The sequence below is a fragment of the Giraffa tippelskirchi genome, chromosome 13 (assembly GCF_054371585.1).
Source record: "Giraffa tippelskirchi isolate mGirTip1 chromosome 13, T2T-mGirTip1v1.2.pri, whole genome shotgun sequence".
NCBI lineage: Eukaryota > Metazoa > Chordata > Mammalia > Artiodactyla > Giraffidae > Giraffa > Giraffa tippelskirchi.
The window spans coordinates 122,989,345-123,008,250 of record NC_137287.1 but is presented as its reverse complement, the minus strand read 5'-3'; the positions used below and the strand labels follow the sequence as shown (position 1 = coordinate 123,008,250).

The window sequence follows — 18,906 nt, the reverse complement described above, 5'->3', positions numbered from 1 at the left end:
CTGGTGGCCCAGGGCAAAGAGTCTGCCTGCCAGTGCAGGAGACACGGGTTCAATCCTCGGGCCAGGGAGATCCCACATGTCTCGGAGCAGCTGAGCCCACGCTCCACACCTCCTGAGCCTGCGCTCTGGAGCCCGGGAGCTGAACCCGCCGGAGGCAGTTGAGCCGGTGCTCCACACCAGCAGGCGCCGAAGCGAGAAGCCCGCACGCCAAGCTAGAGTGGACCCCAGCTCCCCACGGCTGGAGAGAAGCCCGCGCGGCAGCCAAGTCTGAGCACAGCCAATAAATTAATAAACACAATTATTGTTTTAAAAAGTGTTCTCACTTTTCATCAATAACCTGCAGAAGAGGTCTCAAAATCTATAACAAAAGAAACGTTTCAAATAGTACTGCTGCTGCTGCTGCTGCTGCTGCTAAGTCGCATCAGTCGTGTCGGACTCTTAGCGACCCCATGGACTGCAGCCTACCAGGCTCCTCCGTCCATGGGATTTTCCAGGCAAGAGGACTGGAGGGGGTGCCAGTGCCTTCTCTGTCAAATAGTACAGCCTTTCCCGATTAAAACATAGATCTCTAATTTGTCATTTGTAATTTGTCTTAAAATGTGAACGTCTAATGTCTCACTTTCAGAGGACAGGAAGATTTAAGCTCCAGTTCTGTTCAGTTCTACATCATACATATTTTGAGCATTTACTATGTGTGAGGCAATGTGCTAACGATTAGGGTTACAAACATGAAGACACAACGCCTATTTTCTTAAAGATTATCCTCAGTGCTGTATTCTCTACTAACTTCTGATGTGATGGCTGATGGCATAGGCCCTGACTACAGCCTCCTGTCCTTCAGAAAGTGTGACTTTCAGTAAACACCAGTGTAATTCCAGCCATATAACAACAGTGTGGTAACACTGATTAACTAAAAAAGTGAACAGCTATATTTTCAGCAAAGCTTTAACAAGCACAAAACTAAACATGTTCTGTTATCAAAGCTTATCTTCTCAAAATCACTAAAGCCAAATGAACAAAAACATTTTTAATGTGTTCATTTGTCCTTATTAGACTCAAAGAAAAATCAAACTTGACATTTGAATTAAATTCTACTAAAAAGGGGGACTACTACTGCTGAGTCACTTCAGTGTCCGACTCTGTGTGACCCCATAGACGGCAGCCCACCAGGCTCCTCCGTCCCTGGGATTCTCCAGGCAGGAACACTAGAGTGGGTTGCCATTTCCTTCTCCAATGCATGAAGGTGAAAAGTGAAAGAGAAGTTGCTCAGTCGTGTCCGACTCTTCGCGATCACATGGACTGCAGCCTACCAGGCTCGTCCATCGATGGGATTTTCCAGGAGAGAGTACTGGAGTGGGGTGCCATTGCCTTCTCCAAAAAAGGGGACATCTGTAGGTAATTTTGCCCATTATTTGATTTCACAGAAATAACGCAAAATTTATTTCTGCTATTAGTTAAAAGTTTAAGTACTTATTTAAAAGCAAAACCTACATAGTCATTTTTCAGTGAGTCATTTGAACTGACTAAGGGTTTCACTATCATGAGGCCAACCCACAATGTTACAGGAATAAAAATAACCAATGGCAAAATGCATATGATTAAATACATCACTTGATTCTAGCAAGGATCAGAAATCAGTTCTGCTTCAGTAATTCTCTTAGCAAATTGGAGAAGTCGAAATAGGGAGAAATGTGATATGGTCTACTTAGATTCAGAACCCAGATGCTCATATTTCAGACACTTCACTTTGCTCCCAAGACTGTGTGCCATGAACCCGGGCCGAGTGTCCCTGAGAGGAAGGATGTCTGTCCTGTGCAGACCCGACAGGGGTCATCTCACCTTGACAAGCACACTGCTCAACAGATCAGAATGGTGGCCACCCCTCTACATGATATGCCCAGCAAACTTAGCCTTCATTTCTATTTAAAACAATCCATTGTTTTTGCTGTTACTGTAGTTGGACTTTCTATACTCCTTAGCAAGGCTTGACCTTCCTTAGGAGCAGCCAGGAGCTATGCGGAGAGTTAATTAAGGCAGCAGTGGCCACAGCGCTAAGATACAGACACGCACCACAGGACACTCCAGGGTTTCCCCAACACGGCGGTAACAGAGGGAGCAGCCCCTTTTGTATTTACTACCCTTGTAGTCACAGTCTTCCCCTGTGATGTCTTCCTATGGTCCCCACCTCAGCCCCTTCTCCCAGGCCTCTTCCAAAGCAGTGTGAGGCAGGATACCCACTGCTCTGCTTTGTTTAGCTGCTCAGTCGTGTCCGACTCTTTGCGACCCCATGGACTGTACTCCGCCGGGCTCCTCTGTCCACGGGACTTCCCAGGCAATACTGGAGTGGGTTGCCATTTCCTCCTCCAGGGGATCTTCACCCCACAGGGACTGAAGCCACGTCTCTTACGTCTCCTGTATTGGCAGGCAGGTTCTTTACCACCACCGCTCGACCTAACTACAGTTCACTTCACTTGCATGTGACTGTTCTCGGAGGGGAGAAGGGAGAAGAGTCTGTAACCGAGGCCAGTCTGGGACAAGCTGCAAGGTCTGAGCTTAACTGGACCTTTTGTTCCACTTGGTTGAGCCTCTCTCTTGTCATCACAAGACTGTAGTTGTTTTGCAGCCTCCTCTTTTTCATCTTTCTAGCTTTTCTCTCAGTGGTTGTCACATATCTTCTCCCCTAATGTCCTGATTTTTAATTCAATCAATTAATATGTAAAAAATCCTTAAGTATATTTAATCTCATAATTACAAAATCTCTTGCCAAATAACTCAATTGAGGACCCCGCATGACATGAACTGTCTTAAGAGCACCCCTGTATTCAAACAATTACTTCTTACAGGACCCCCGTGGGTAGTTGGTAATATTGTTCTTGTGTCTGGAACAGAAAAGAAAAGTCAGGGTCTCACAGCTAGGAAGCTTTGGTGTTGAGATGCAAACACAAGCCATTTCAATGCAAAATCCACACCTTTAATTATCAAACTTACACTCCACATGTTAAATTCCCCAGTTCTCATACAAAGGAAAGTTATAAACAGCATTATTCATCAAACAGTAGGGAATCAGGCGGAAGGTGACACTGCTCGTGTGTTATTGCTGCTGTTCAGCCGCTCAGTCGTGTCTGACTCTTTGCAACCCCATGGACTGCAACACACCAGGCTTCCCTGTCCTTCACCATCTCCCAGAGTTTGCTCAGATTCATGTCCATTGAGTTGGTGACGCCATCCAAGCATCTCATCTCCTGCTGTCCCCTTCCCCTTTTGCCTTCAATTTTTTTTTGCGAAAAAGTAAAAGTTACTCAGTCGTGTACAACTCTTTGTGACCTCATGGACTGTATCCCAGCAGTCTCCTCTGTCCATGGAATTCTCTAGGCAAGAATACTGGAGTGGGTGGCCATTTCCTTCTCCAGGGGATCTTCCCAACCCAGGGATTGAACCTGGGTCTCCTGTATTGCAGGCAAATTCTTTGCTGTCTGAGTCACCAGGGAAGCCCACAGGACTTCCCTGCTGGTCCAGGGTCACACCCCCAATGCAGGAGGCACTGGTTCGATCCCTGATCAGGGAACTAGATCCCCTGCTGCACTAAAGATCCCACATCACGTGCCACAACAAAGACGTAGTATGGCCAAATAAAAATAAATATTAAAAATAAGTTCACACAAGACAATGTCTAGACAGGTGGCCTGGAGGCTGCCAGGGTCTCCTGCTCTGATCACAGCCCCTCTTCCTGCTTCCTCCACGTAGAAGCTCTTTCCCACCTTCTCACAGGTTCATTTCCAACAGGACCCGATGAGTGGGCAGAAGCCCATCTAGTCTCACTGCCCCAGGACCACCCAGGATCTCAGGCCCATCAGATTCCCTACCCTAGAGATTTTGCAATTGGGTTTGAGACACTCCTGGGCTCTGAATTTGAAAAGGGATGTACTGTTGCAGAAACCAGCACTCGAGAAACCAAGCACCGCACTCGGCAAGTCGGAGAGCTTGGGTTTATTACGCCGGCGGGGCCGGAGGAGTTAGTTCTCCAAGCTCTGAGCCCCGAACAAAGGGATTACAGAGTTTTTATAGACAGACTGTTGTGGGCAACATTAGCTGTTAATCGGTTGGTTTAAACTAAGGGGTTTTGCGTGCATGTGGGAATGGGGGTCAAGATGGGGCGGGAGGTGGCTGACCTGGACAGGTATGACGAAGCAGGTGTGCAGGGGCTGGGTGATTGCAAAGAGCAGGACAAGGGTGCATGAGATAAACTCCACTTTCTAGTATTGTGAGGCCCCCCTTTCTGAGACTAGGTGACCTACATGATCCAGACTTTGCAAGAAACAAGCTGAGTCACAGAGGCAGAAAGAGAAAGAGGTTATGTAAAATTTGAACTTTTCCTCTTCAGTACTGTAGGGTGGGGGGCCTAGCTGCAGAGACAGAAGAAAGCAATTTCATCTAAAGAGACTGGCAGAAATGAAATCCCACTTGACCCTTAAGAGAAAAAAAGAATTTAACTTTAGTTCTTTTTGCCTTGAGTTCCCAGCCCCTCAAAGCTGTGTATCTTCCCTGTGCCTGAGCTCTTAATCCACCCTGATCCTCCCAACACAGTTCCACACACTGTATTGAATTCAGTCAAGTTGCGCTAGGTTTCTGTCACTTAGAACCAAAATTACTGAAAACAAGAATCAAAATTACTATGACAAATATATCAGCAGAGCTGGGCTCCCCAATGGCTCTGTGGTAAAGAACCCGCCTGCCAGTGTGAGAGACACAAGTTCGATCCCAGGTCGGGAAGACCCGCTGGACTAGGAAGCGGCAACACACTCGAGCATTCCTGCCTAGAAAGTCCCATGGGCAGAGGAAGTGTGTGGGCTACAGTCCACGGGATTCTGCGAAGAGTCAGACATGACTGAGCACACAAACACATAAAAACCTAGTGCCTCGGTTGGGTCTGCTCATCACACATAAAATGCTAACGTTCCTGCAAACTTCAGCCAAAGATAACACACAAAAATCAGATACCTCATAATTTACTTTGGTACCTAAAGTGTCACACACCCTATTGATTCCTCTTTCATAAAACAGACAAAAATGTTACATGAGATTAAAAATGAGTGAGGGAACCCCAACAGTCTTTCTCTTCTTTCTTTATACACTTTGCAAATATAACCATGTGTTATCAAATAAAAATCTAATATAGACGCACTTAAAGTAAAAAGGTTAAGTATTTTATATGCAACGCAATTTTTGAAGAGCACATCGTATTCACAGTGACGATTAGAAATGGTAGCTTAGTCTCCTGGGATCCTCGTCATTCAGTTCACTTCTGTTTTTCCCTTTGTGTGCTATAGAGTATCAGGTAAATCCTTGGTGGTACACATAAGCAGATCCAAAGGCTAAGTGGTTTTCAACTTTCCCTGCAAACACTAGTCTTCAGTCAGCTCGTTCACAAAGCTCCAATACTTTGGCTGCCTGATGTGAAGAGCTGACTCACTAGGAAAGACCTTGAGGCTGGGAAAGATTGAAGCCCAGAGGAGAAGGGAGCGGCAGAGGATGAGACAGTTACATACAACCACCAACTCAGCGGGCATGAATGTGAACAAACTCTGAGAGTGTGCTTTGAACACTACAGTCCTTGGGGCTGCAGAGTTGGACAAGACTTAGAGACTCAACAACAACAACATCCAAAAAGCGAGAGGGAGGTACTAATTACATGTGACCTTTGAATAGCAAGGGTGTTAAGGGAGCTGACCTCCCTGCACAGCCAGAAGTCAGCATATGACTTCAAAGTCAGCCCTCCTTCTCTGGGGTTTCATGTTTGAGGATTCAGCTGGCCACAGATCGGTGTAGTACTGTCATAGTACTGCATGTAGTACTGTTGCATGCACTTAATGAAAAAAACCCACCTGTAAATGAGCTGGTGCTCTTCAAACACTGTTGTTCAAGGGTCAGTTGGATATTTGTTTCAAAGTTGAAAATTAAAATTATCTAAAGAATTCTTTATATTGTCACCCTGCTTATTTAACTTACATACAGAGTACATCATGTAAAATGCCAGCCTGGATAAAGCACAGGCTGGAATCAGGATTGCTGGGAGAAATATCAATAACCTCAGATATGCTGATGATACCACCCTTATGGCAGAAAGCAAAGAAGAACTAAAGAGCTTCTTGATGAAAGTGAAAGAGGAGAGTGAAAAAGTTGTCTTAAAGCTCAACATTCAGAAAACTAAGATCATGGCATCTGGTCCCATCACTTCATGGCAAATAGATGGGGAAACAGTGGAAACAGTGACAGACTTTATTTCCTTGAGCTCTGAAATCACCACAGATGGTGACTGCAGCCGTGAAATTAAAAGACACTTGCTGCTTGGAAGAAAAGCTATGACCAACCTAGACAGCAAATTAAAAAGCAGAGACATTACTTTGCCAACAAAGGTCCGTCTAGTCAAGGCTATGGTTTTTCCAGTAGCTGTATGGATGTGAGAGTTGGACTATAAAGAAATCTGAGCACTGAAGAATTGATGCTTGTGAACTGTGGTGTTGGAGAAGATATTGAGAGTCCCTTGCACTGCAAGGATATCAAACCAGTGAATCCTGAAGAAAATCAGTCCTGAATATTCATTGGAAGGACTGATGCTAAAGCTGACATTCCAATACTTTGGCCATGTGATGTAAAGAACTGACTCATTTGAAAAGACCCTGATGCTGGGAAAGACTGAAGGCAGGAGGAGAAGGGGACGACAGAGGATAAGATGGTTGGATGGCGTCACTGATTCAATAGACATGAGTATGAGCAAGCTCTGGGAGTTGGTGAAGGACAGGGAGGCCTGACGTGCTGCGGTCCATGGGGTCGCAAATAGTCAGACACAACCGAGGGACTGAACTGACCTGAACTGAACTGAAGCATCAACTGAACTGAAAGAATCCTTGATGTTTTAAAATAAATATAAAAGTAAGAACAGAAATTACAGCCAGGAAATTGCATTCTTGCCTACACGTCCTGGAGAAGCTCTCGCAGGTCTGCATAAGGTTGTTGGTGTGCATGGCGAAGAGTCCACGAGTCCCCCGGCCAATGTGGGAAACGCAAGCGTCTTTGGTTTGCTCCCTGGGTTGGGAAGACCCCCTGGAGGACAAAATGGCAACCCACTATAGTATTTTTGCCTGGACATAGGAGCCTGACAGGCTGCAGTCTGTGGGGCCGCAAAGAGTCAGACACGACTGACCGCATGAGAGCAAGTTTGCACAGCTGTTCACACCCCATCACTCTCCGTAAGAAGGAAAGACTGTGAACAGCTCTTACAGCATCAGCTGAGAGGTGGATAAGTTCATGGTGATGTATTCTTACAATAGTATTACCACATAGCAATCAAATAAGTAAAGGAGGGATTATCTATCAGGCTGAAAAAATTTCAAAAAAGAAGTTGAACAAATAAAGGCAATTGTAGGAAGTGACATCTAGTAAAATACTGTTTACATCGATTTTTACTAATAAAAATACTATATCATATTTTAAGCATGAGCCCATGGAACACACATTTGTGTTAAATTATTAAAATCATGGATGTATGAGGTACAGAGCAGCGTCAGGATAGCACTCAGGTGGACGTGGGGAGAGGAAGCAGTCAGGAAAGAAATGGAGAAGGAGTGGTTGTAATCACGGTGTTTTACTTCTTTAAAACGCTAAGTAAAATTTTTAAAGTTGATATCCATTCCATTTGGTTAATAGATACGTGGGCTTCCCAGGTGGCTCAGTGGTAAAGAATTCACCTGCCAATGCAGGAGACACAAGAGACACAGTTTTGATCCCTGGGTTGGGAAGCTCCCCTGGAGGAGGAAATAGCAGCCCACTCCAGTGTTCTTGCCTGGAGAATCCCACGGACAGAGGAGCCTGGCGGGCTACCATCCTTGGGGTCGCAAAAGAGTCAGACGCGAAGGAGTGACTGAGCACCCACAAGAGATACGTGGATGCTGATTACTGATTGTGCTTTTATCTCTATTTTTGAGATAACTTCTACTTCAAATGATATAAAAATAATGTTTTATATGATATACACAGATATAAAATCTATGTATCTCTAAATATATTTATAAATGCATATATTTTTCAACTATGAATACACTATAGATGTTCATTTATAAATATATATAAGATATATGTATATATAAACTATATAGAGTTACTTAGGAAAGCTGTTTTCCATATAAAATATATGAGTTTGCTATGTGCTTGTGTGCTTAGTTCCTCAGTTGTGTCCAGCTGTTTTCGACCCCATGGACTGTGGTCCACCAGGCTCCTCTGTTCATGTAATTCTCCAAGCAAGAAAACCGGAGTGGGTAGCCATTCCCTTCTCTGGGATCGTCCCAACTCTGGGATCGAATCCGGGTCTCCTGTGTTGCAGGCAGATTCTTTATTGTCTGATCCACCAGGGAAGCCTGAGTATTCTAGAAATATATATATATAATTCAGAAGTAGAGAAAATTGCAGAGTATATTATATATATACTTTATAATCAGATAAGAAACAATAGGAAAGACCCCAAAATGAAATGATAGAATCCCTATATGATGATACACATTTCCATGTTGTTGCCTACCTTTGTATAGTTAGCTAGTAATATATATGCACATATATGTATACATAGCATGTACATACATGTATATGATCATATATATATGAGGATGCACTCATGAAAAGTTCATACAGACAGATGAGATGACAGGAGGTTAATTCTGAACTCTGCACAGCAGCAACATAAACAAATAAAACCTCTTGACATTTATTTTGTGATTTCTATGTGCTGTACATACTGTTCTAAGTTCTTTACTTGTTTATTTTCATTCACTTCTTATGTAGCTAAATTATTATACCCATTTCATAGATGAAGATATGCGCCATAAAGAACACAAGCAACTTGCCACATTTCACAGCTGAGAAGTGCTAAAGGCAGCATTTGAACCAGATATAGTGTCACCCTGCTTATTTAACTTACATGAAGAGCACATCATGTGAAATGCCGGGCTGGATGAATCACAGGTTGGAATCAAGATTGCTGGGGGAAATATCAACAACCTCAGATATGAGACGGTATCACTCTAATGGCAGAAAGCAAAGACAAACTAAAGAGCCTGTTGATGAAAGGGAAAGAAGAGAGTGAAAAGGTGAATTAAAAACTCCACATTAAAAAACTAAGATCATAATATCTGATCCCATAACTTCCTGGCAAATAGATGAGGAAAAGTGGAAACAGTGGCAGATTTTATTTTCTTGAGCTCCAAAATCACTGCAGATGGTGACTGCAGCCATGAAACTAAAACATGTTTGCTTTGTGGAAGGAAAGCTATTTCAAACCTAGATAGCATATCAAAAGGCAGAGACATTATTTTGCCAACAAAGTCCATGTACTCAAAGTTTAGTTTTTTTCCCAATAGTCATGTATGGCTGTGAGAGTTGGGCCATAAAGAAAGCTGAGCACCGAAGAACTGATGCTTTCAAACACTGGTGCTGGAGAAGACTCTTGAGAGTCTCTTGGACTACAAGGAGATCAAACCAGTCAATCTTAAAGGAAGTCAACCCTGAATATTCACTGAAAGGGCTGAGGCTGAAGCTGAAGCTTCAATACTTTGGCCCACTGATGCAAAGGGCCAATTCATTGGAAAAGACCCTGATGCTGGGAAAGACTGAAGGCGGGAGGAGAAGGGGACGTCAGAGGATGAGATGGTTGGATGGCCTCATCAACTCACTGGACATGAGTCTGAGCAAACCCTGGGAGATTGTGAAGGACAGGGGAGCCTGGCGTGCTGCAGTCCATGGGGTTGCAGAGTTGGACAAGACTGAGTGACTGAACAACTCTGGCTGCCAAGTCTGTGTTCTGAACTAAAAAGTTAATTTGGCAGCTGAAGCTGCTCTCTGATGGGGACAATTTTGTCTAAAGCACCCTAGAGGATGCTTGCTTCCATTGATGTTTTCAAACTATTATATCTTTTACAAGTTTTAGCAATGAAACATAGCCAGTTTTCACAGTGCTCTTCAAGCAACTCCAAAGGACTCTGCTGCTGCTGCTGCTGCTAAGTTGCTGCAGTCATGTCTGACTCTGTGCGACCCCATAGACGGCAGCCCACCAGGCTCCCCCGACCCTGGGATTCTCCAGGCAAGAACACTGGAGTGGGTTGCCATTTCCGAAAGGACTCTAGGGGGCCCCCAAAAAACATCACCACTCATGGCAGGAATCTATGATATCTGGGAGGTGTAAATTCAGAGACCCTCATGAATCCCATTTTCAAGAATAAGAGTTAGCATACAACACTCCCCCATGAGTCAAAATCAACTGGAGCATTGGAGTGAGCGTTCAGTTTGAACACTGTTTGGCCATTCTCCAGAAAGAAGAAGCTGCTTTATGTGGGGTGATAAATGGAGAGACTAGCAAACCTTGATTTACACACAGATGCTCACCAGGCAGCTGGTTGCTCACTCCCTCTCACCCCAGGCTCACCATCGTCAAACTTCAAATTGCAGCTTTCTTAAAGCAGCCAGCAGCTGCCCGCAAGGCCTTTGGGACAGCTCACCGCAGCCACTAGCCTCTTTCAAGTCTCAGGAGAAAGCGGCAAACTCAGATGTTGGAGGAGGTCTTGAGAGGGCATGGGTGGACCCTCGAGCTGGACCTGGGCAGTCGGAGGCTCCTCAGTGCCCCCCGTCCTGGAAATCAGCATTCTGCCCCCCATGCCCGCCGGGGAAAAACTCCGCACTCAGAGAGCAGGGTGGCGCGGAGGCCGTCGGAATGGGACACGTGACTGAGCCCCTTCAGGGCTCTCAATAAACCTTCAAGATTCTGTTGGTGGGTGTGGACAATGACTCTTCGTGCAGAGCCCAAGACAAGCCTCCTATGTTTGCCCCTTGCTTGTTAGAACTGCCCCCACGCCGTCTGGGGTGACTGCCTCTTTCTCGGTCTCTCCTCGCCCTCCATGCAAAGAGCCCAGCTTCACATTTCACCCGGGACATTCCCGAGCTTGCACACCAGAGGAGACGCGCTGGGGGAGGAAGGAAGGAGCCACTCTAGGCAGGGATGCGGAGTTGGGGAATGGGGCCCTCCCAGGCGGCCAGGGGTGAAGAACCTGCCTGCCAGTGCAAGAGGCCCAGGCTCCATCCCCGGGGTGAGAGGATCCCCTGGAGGAGGGCATGGCAGCCCACTCCAGTATCCTTGCCTGGAGGATCCCATGGACGGAGGAGCCTGGCGGGCTCCAGTCACGGGGTCGCAGAGCTGGAGACGGCTCTCTAGATTTACGCGAATTTAGGAAGTTAATTAGCTTCTGAGTGCCTTGGTTTCCCGATATGCAAAAGAAAGGTAATCAGAGCATGTTTTATTAATGGAATGATACGTGGGGAGGTGTTTAGAAGACTGGCCAGGGGGTGACCTTGCTATTCCATACCTGGGCCCACGGTGCCCAAGCTCATCTCAGTTCATGCTGTTGCCCCAGCTGAGTATTCATACAGCCCTTTCCCTCTTTTACTACCCAAGTTTTTAAAAATATTTATCTTATTTATTTCACTGCACTGAGTCTTAGCCGCGGCATTCAGGATAAAACCTGGCCCCCTGGATTAGGAACATGGGGTCTCAGCCACTAGACCGCCAAGGAAGTCCCCTGTGCTACCCTCCTTTTGACCATAAATTATTTGGGCTGCCTACCCATGCCTACCTCATAGCTGTTCACTTCTGGATCAGATAACATCTAATCCAAGTTGAGACGGCTGGGTGTCATGGCTCCACGGCCCAGGGTCTGGCTGACTGTGACCGGGAGCGTTGTCAGCTACTTGTAGATAAGGACCACAAGGGTGTGACCGACCCTCCGCTCATCACGGGCTCCTCTCTGAGACATCTGCGAGTAGTACAAACCGCTAGTACCAATCCTGAAAGAGCAAGCATTTTCCAGAGAGAGGAAGTGCGTTTATCCCATAGGACACATAATTTAGGACCTTAAATTTTATTTTTTAATATCTTAATTTCTTTTATTAGCACCACTGTTGGTTGCCTTGGTTTCTCTTTTCCGAGCTGGGAAACTCTAAGTTCCAGCTGGATTCTCCTCTCTTCCTAGTAGATTGATTCTGGCTCTTCCTAAGGCAGAGAGACACCCAGATAACCTTTCTCCTAGCACTGGGCTTCTTCAGGCAGAGCATATAAACAGTCAGAAGCAGAGGAGAAAATGTAATTCGACAGTTTCTCCATGCAGAATGCTAAGAGGGACTTCAAGATGCTTTTTAACTGTTAAAGGCTCCAGGATTCCAAATGGCCAGATATGTGCAAGGTGGTCTCCTTTGACACTTAGCTCGCCATGGCCCTATGGGTCAAAGGAAGGTTCCAGAGAAAGATCAGCAGAGTCAGCATCTTCATACCAAGATTCAAGACACCAGGGCAAACGGAACCACCTGGACCTCTTACTGAACTGGGAAAGCGGCAGAAGGCAGAACTGGCGGCTCCATCTGTTGTCTGAAATTTCGCGCACATACAGAGCCTTGGAGTTGGGGTTTTTCTTATGACTGACACATGCTGTAATGATATCCTACGTTTCGTAGAACACGGTAGCAGTGTAAACATGACCAGGAAAGAATTTCATGAACCAGACAAACTTCTGAGAGGACGGAGAAGAGACGAGTTGGAGAAGCAAGACTTCAGCGGTTGAAAGAGCTGCGAAAACAATGAAACGGGATATTTTCATTTGTCTGGGAAGAAGTATTGAAAATCCTAAGCATTACTTATTTTTAATGGTATTTTTTTTTTTGTTTGTCAGCTAAAAGCATTTCTTCATACTGCTGGTAAAACAATAAGCACCACAACCAAAATGATCCTTCACTGAATCAAAGATCTCAGGCACAGAGAATTCTGATTATACTGTCAAGGTTTCAAATTCCCTCCCAAAGATTACGCTTTGTGTGATATTTGCCTGATCTAAGTTCAAATGAACAAAACCCAAATACAAAGAGTGGGAAAAACTGACTTTCAACCGTTTGCTTTCATGACTTTGAGATTCAGCTCTTTTCTGTGTTAACTGCACAAGCTCTGAAGAATTCAAGCTACTATTGTCTTTGGGGGAAGGAGATTAAAAAGGATGACAAAAATCTTAATGTAAAAGGCAAGATGCTTAGAGAGGAGATGATGTCTGCACTGCCTGGGATACTGATTTAAGTTACTGGAAAACAGCAGTGGCTTAAATACTTGGCTATTTTGTCTCTCTTTGTCTACATTTCCTCTTCTCGTAAGGACACCAGGCACACCGGGTTAGGGTTTATCGTAATAACCTTACTTAACTTAATCCTTATCTCAAATATGGTCCTACTGTGAGGCTACTTGCTTTTGAACTGTGGTGTTGGAGAAGACTCTTGAGAGTCCCTTGGACTGCAAGGAGATCCAATCAGTCCCTCGTAAAGGAGAGCAGTCCTGAACATTCATTGGAAGGACTGATGCTGAAGCTGAAGCTCCAATACTTTGGCCACCTGATGCAAAGAGCTGACTCATTTGAAAAGACCCTGATGCTGGGAAAGATTGAAGGAGGGAGGAGAAGGGGACGACAGAGGATAAGATGGTTGGATGGCATCACCGACTCAATGGACATGGGTTTGGGTGGACTCTGGGAGTTGGTGATGGACAGGGAGGTCTGGCGTGCTGCGGTTCATGGAGTCGCAAAGAGTCGGACACGACTGAGTAACTGAACTGAACTGAACTGAACTGAACTTGAGGCTACTGAGGGTTAGGGCTTTAGCATATGAATTTTGGAATACGGTCCATGTCTGAGAGTTGCAATATGAGCACTACCAATGTATTGCTGACCTTTCTGGTTCTTCAGTAAAAGAACTGATTTTTGTTTGAAGCCAGCTTTCTCCCACTCTGGGTCTACCTGGATTGAGGAGAGGTACAGTACTGGGTTCAGCATACCACATTCTCCCGGCCTAGTAGGAGGTTCAGAAACTAAGGCAATCAGGACAGATCTCAGGAATTCTGTAGGAGTAGGGAGAATGGAGGTTTCCATTTCTGGCTCGACTGTAATCCAAGAGGTTGTGCTGCAGCCAATTTACCATCATTGGCAGAGACCCTGGAATGGAGAGGTGGGAGGCATGGTATGCCACGTGGGCCCTAACATAGCATCAGTCCCATTGAAAGAAGCACAAGAGTTTGACTGACATCGTGTAAATCTCGAATCTAGCTGCAAGCCTGAAACCAGCACAACCCTCAGGCTCTTCAGCTGGGCTCTTCTAAAGTATATTAAGGTTGGTTTCTTTCTCTTGAAGTTGGCAATGTCCTAATCAATCTAAGAGGTGCCCTACTTTATGGAGACGTTGAGGCTTCCTCAGCTGTTGCTGGACATATCCTTTCTTAGAAACGAGGGGGAAAAAGTTGATAACATGTCACAGAACAAGCTTAGGCATTAGAAGTGCCATTAAAAGCTCATTGTGAAAGTCCTCTTGACTTCTCTGGGGCCATGTGAGATCAGAACCCCCATCTTCCTATTAGTAGGTAGCATCCCACTCACCCTGCATTAAGAGAGCCACGCTTCACGATATTTAGACATTCTGAGAATCATCTTGGTCCCCCACCAGTCAGTGTTTCATTTTCCTTGAAGAGTTCTACAACTTGTCATGTTAGTCTCTCATCCAAGATAACATTCTGAGCAAGGGGCTTCCATTGACGCCACCATTCCAGAAACCTGAGAATCCCTTAAAAATGAATGAGCAGTGCTGCGCACACATTTCTACCCTGTTGCTTTGGAAACTTCGTGGACATAAATGTCATGGGCTTCTCAGTGTTGCACTCACCAGGTGGGACCAGCCAGCCAAGCCCTAAGTATCTATTATGAGATGCTGTTTATTTATGATGCACTTCAGTGCAGTCAGAATGCTACCCTGGCAATGCTGGAGTCTGTAGAGGAAGGAGACCCCCAGAGTAGTTGGCATCTATAGACTTAAAAAACGAAACGAAAATGCAACCCTAGGGTCTCTGCATAATGTATGTGTGTTAGAGAGAAAAAACACACTAGTTACACTGCAGACTTCCAGAGCATGATGTCATAAGTCAGACCCTATAACAGGAAGCAGAAGATGAATGTTTGCTCCCGACAGCTGGAAGGAGTCAGAAAGAAAATACACTGTAAATCTTGCCACCACTCGCCTAAACTGTAAAAGATGGCTTTTGGCATCAGGCAGACTTCTCCTAGCAAATAATTGCTTCCCAAGGAAGGAATCCTAAACACTCAGTAAATATAATATACGGGTAGTCTGATTAGCAGAGGGAGCTTTGTGTGTGGTACAATTTATTCCCCCAAATTAAAACCTAACCAGGTTTTAGGGGAGTGGCCAGGGAGGTGCTGGGATCCCCACCAAGGAAAGTGGATAGGTAGATAATTTAGCAAAACAACTTGCTTCCCGTGAGCCTCCCAGCTGAACACTTCCTCCCCTTGAGGTGAGGGTATGCACCTCCTTGAACCTAGAATGTTGGTCCCATTATCTGTAAATGATATGAATGGCATTTTATCTGGCAAAGCCTTAAACAGGTCAACATCAGGAATGGGGAGAGGCCTGCCCTCCACCCCATTTCACGGCACACACCCTGTACCGCAGTGTACTTACTGCAAGGGCGAGAGGCCTGCCGGGGAGGAGAGAAGGGCCTCTCAGAGCCTGATACACAGAAGGGGGTGATCCTCTTTGAAACAAGGCCAAGAACTAAAAACCAAAACACCAGTGCTACCATTGCTGACTGTCCCTTGTTCATTGTATGCACAGACATCTGCATACAGCTGGGCAGACAGGCGCCGACCGTGTCTACTTCCGTGAGCGCACCGCGGTGATCCGCACCTCAGAGCAGCGTGCAGGAAAGCAAGCGAAAGGGACCCACGAGCCCGGGGGCGGGAGAAGGGGAAGAGAAAGGAACGAGGCGGAAAGGAGGCGCAGGAAGAGCGGGCGCAAGGCTGTCAGGAAGTCTATTAAGCTTTGCTCACGTCTCCAAATTAGAACCCACATCTATGAGCGGAAATCAGAGTGGCCGCCGTATTGAACTGCAGAGATACTGACTACTGGACAGAGGGTAGCTTGAATTTAGAGTGGAAAATTAACGTTCCAATTGATCATCCTAAAATAAGAGAATTAGCCCCATCCCCTAGCCATATTGATTGACCTTCACATCTTTTGGGAGGAGGAATTCTGCAATTCAGATTTTCATAAAACATTGACTACAACTTTCTAGTTACTAGCCTTCAGATTTTAGAATGGCTGTTACAAAAGGAGACTCAGAAGGATGAATTTTTGCAAAAATCCCAAAGGTTATCCTAGCAGTTTCAGGAGTTGTTTTTTAAATAATAATAATAATATTAAAATGTTTATATACCATAAGGATTTACTATCTATTTGATATTTTAAAGTTTAAAATGTGAGGAGACGTTGAAAAACAAAGAACCATGATATATTCAAAGCCCAAAATTTAGAGATCATTTACAGACCCAGGTGGGAAGGAACTCTGCAAACCATCTTATCCAGGCATGACAAATACTCTTCAAATTCCATGTCAATACTATGTGATTCCAGATCGTTGTGTGTTGAGAAAACTTCTGAGGCTAACAGGAAAACTAGCTGTCTTCTGTTCACATTACTTCTGCTTTTCCCCATATTGGCCAGTTCTTCAATACCAGCTGGGTGTCCTACAATGCAATTAAATTCTGACATTATCTACCCGAAGTTAGCATCAGACCTCACAATTTGGGGGTTTAACCCCAAAAGACTGCCCCTACTAAAGATGTTAACTGCATTCTACAGACCACCTGATGTGAAGAGCTGACTCAGTGGAAAAGACCCTGATGCTGGGAAAGATTGAAGGCGGGAGGAGAAGGGGACGACAGAGGATGAGATGGCTGGATGGCATCACCGACTCGATGGACATGGGTTTGAGTAGGCTCTGGGAGTTAATGAAGGACAGGGAGGCCTGGCGCGCTGCGGTCCGTGGAGTCAGAGAGAGTCGGACGCGACTGAGCGACTGAGCAACAACAGAGCAGCTGTCAGTGAGGAGCTCCCACAGCCCCTCCTCTGGCTTCAATTCGCTGTGGCAGCTCACAACACTTATGGAAACCCTTATTTAGGTTTACCAGTTTATTATATATCAAAGGGGATTTATAAGGGATACAGAGGAATAGTCACATGAAGAGGTATGTGGGGCGAGCTCCAGAGAGCTTCTGAGTGCAGGGATCTCTCCCCTGTGGAGCTGGGCTGCACCAACCCCCTGGCATGTAGGCGTGTTCACCGACCTGCAAGCTCCGTGTATCCTGCAGTTTAGGAATTTTTATGGGGGCTTCATCCCCCCGAGGATGGCAGTGGGGCTGAAAGTCCCAACTTCTAATCACATTCCATGTTTCTGGGGAACAGCCTCATCCTAAGACTATCCAGGAGTCACCTCATTAACACAAAGAATGTGCCTGTCACCCAGAAAATTCCAAGCGTTTTAGCTTTGTGTAAGACCCTCCGATCACCCCCCATCACTCAGGAAATTACCAGGGGGGTTAGGAGCCCAGTGTCAGGAGCTGGGGGCACAGAAGCTTAGGAGGAAAGAGTATGGGGAAGGTGACGCCTCCACCTCGTTCCTGATTAAACATGTGTTTCTGTTCAACAGAAGCCCTTCTCTTCAGAGAGGTTAAACAAGCAGCACGATGCTACAAAGTGAGTTATAAGATTCTAAGTTTCTTGGTATCCTCACCAGCATCTGCACATCATTTGTTGCCAAGTCACGTTGCCTCCTGCACTGATGGTCTGGTACATTTAATATACAGTTGGATTGAAAGTGAAATTAAGCAAATACTCAAGAAAGCAGATGGCTATTATGAGCAACCAGTAAGTTATAAAAGCCTGACCCAACCAAACTGTCCAAAATACAATCTCACTGGACAGAATAGTTACCAAGAATGTTTCCAAGTTACCATCTTCGTGAGAAAAATTCCCAAACCACAGATAAACCCACTGCTCCTTTTAGTTTGTGTTTTCCTAAATTGCAACCCAAAGAACTGGGAAGAAAAAAGAGGCGCACTACACAGCTTTCTGCAGAAATGGTAAACCATTGGCTAATTGTGAGTTTATGATTAACCAAATCCTCTTTCTTTTTTTGATAAAACACACAGACACACATACACACCACAAAAAGGGAACAAAAACAGTTATGCTAAGTACTTTGCCATTGATACCTGTTGATAAGAGGTGTGTGTGTGTGTCTCTGTGTGTGGTCACTAGGTTGTGTTTGACTCTTTGCGACCCCATGGACTGTAGACCCCCAGGCTCCTCTGCCCATGGGATTTCCCAGGTAAGAGTACTGGAGTGGGTTGCCATTCCCTTCTCCAGGGGCTCTTCCTGACCTAGGGATCGAACCTGTGTCTCCTGCATTGGCAGGTGGACTGTTTGCCAGGGAAGCCCAGTAAGGGGTTTATTTCAACCTAATTGAAATTTTACTTTTATGCTTGTCACATGTTTTTTTCTTTGGCTTGAATCAGTCGTTTCAGGAACTGAGGCATTTTTCAGTGTGATCTCACTGGAAGATTTTGCTCACTTTGGGTAATTTGAAAATGTGAGCAGCATGGCTTTAGTAATCAAATTGACATTCAGGCAAAAGGCAATTTGGAATGCTGAGCTGGTGTTTAGGAGTTTAACATTTAGGAATACACGATCATAGTGTTTATCTTATACACCCAACTCTGTATGAACTAATCGATTAAAACCCATTGCCCTGGTGAAAATAACCACAACCCTTTCTAACTGTGTTCTCAGTTTGCCCATTGCTTCCTTTACCCAGGCGTGCATCTCGAGTGTTGTCAGATATTCTCCTGCGTGCTCAGTCCATTCTCTGTCCATGCCATTGACCTATTTTAATAATTTGATCCTCCAATTTAAGCTTGATATTTGTTTTTGTTAGCTCTC

At 45.2% G+C, this 18,906-nt stretch overlaps 1 protein-coding gene across 2 annotated transcripts in view; it reads right to left on the bottom strand.

The window, feature by feature from the left end:
- DOK5 (docking protein 5) overlaps window positions 1–18,906 on the bottom strand; it is a 240,099-nt gene that overhangs the window by 21,249 nt on the left and 199,944 nt on the right. Inside the window, exon 8 of one of the 2 annotated variants that reach the window (XM_081557309.1) lies at window positions 11,939–12,655. The exons of the other annotated variant lie outside the window; for it this stretch is intronic. Within the exon in view, the coding sequence (XP_081413435.1) occupies window positions 12,531–12,655 (125 nt within the window). The 3' untranslated portion in view covers window positions 11,939–12,530. Of the gene's footprint in view, window positions 1–11,938; window positions 12,656–18,906 lie in introns of those variants that run through there. 2 annotated transcript variants of the gene reach the window in all.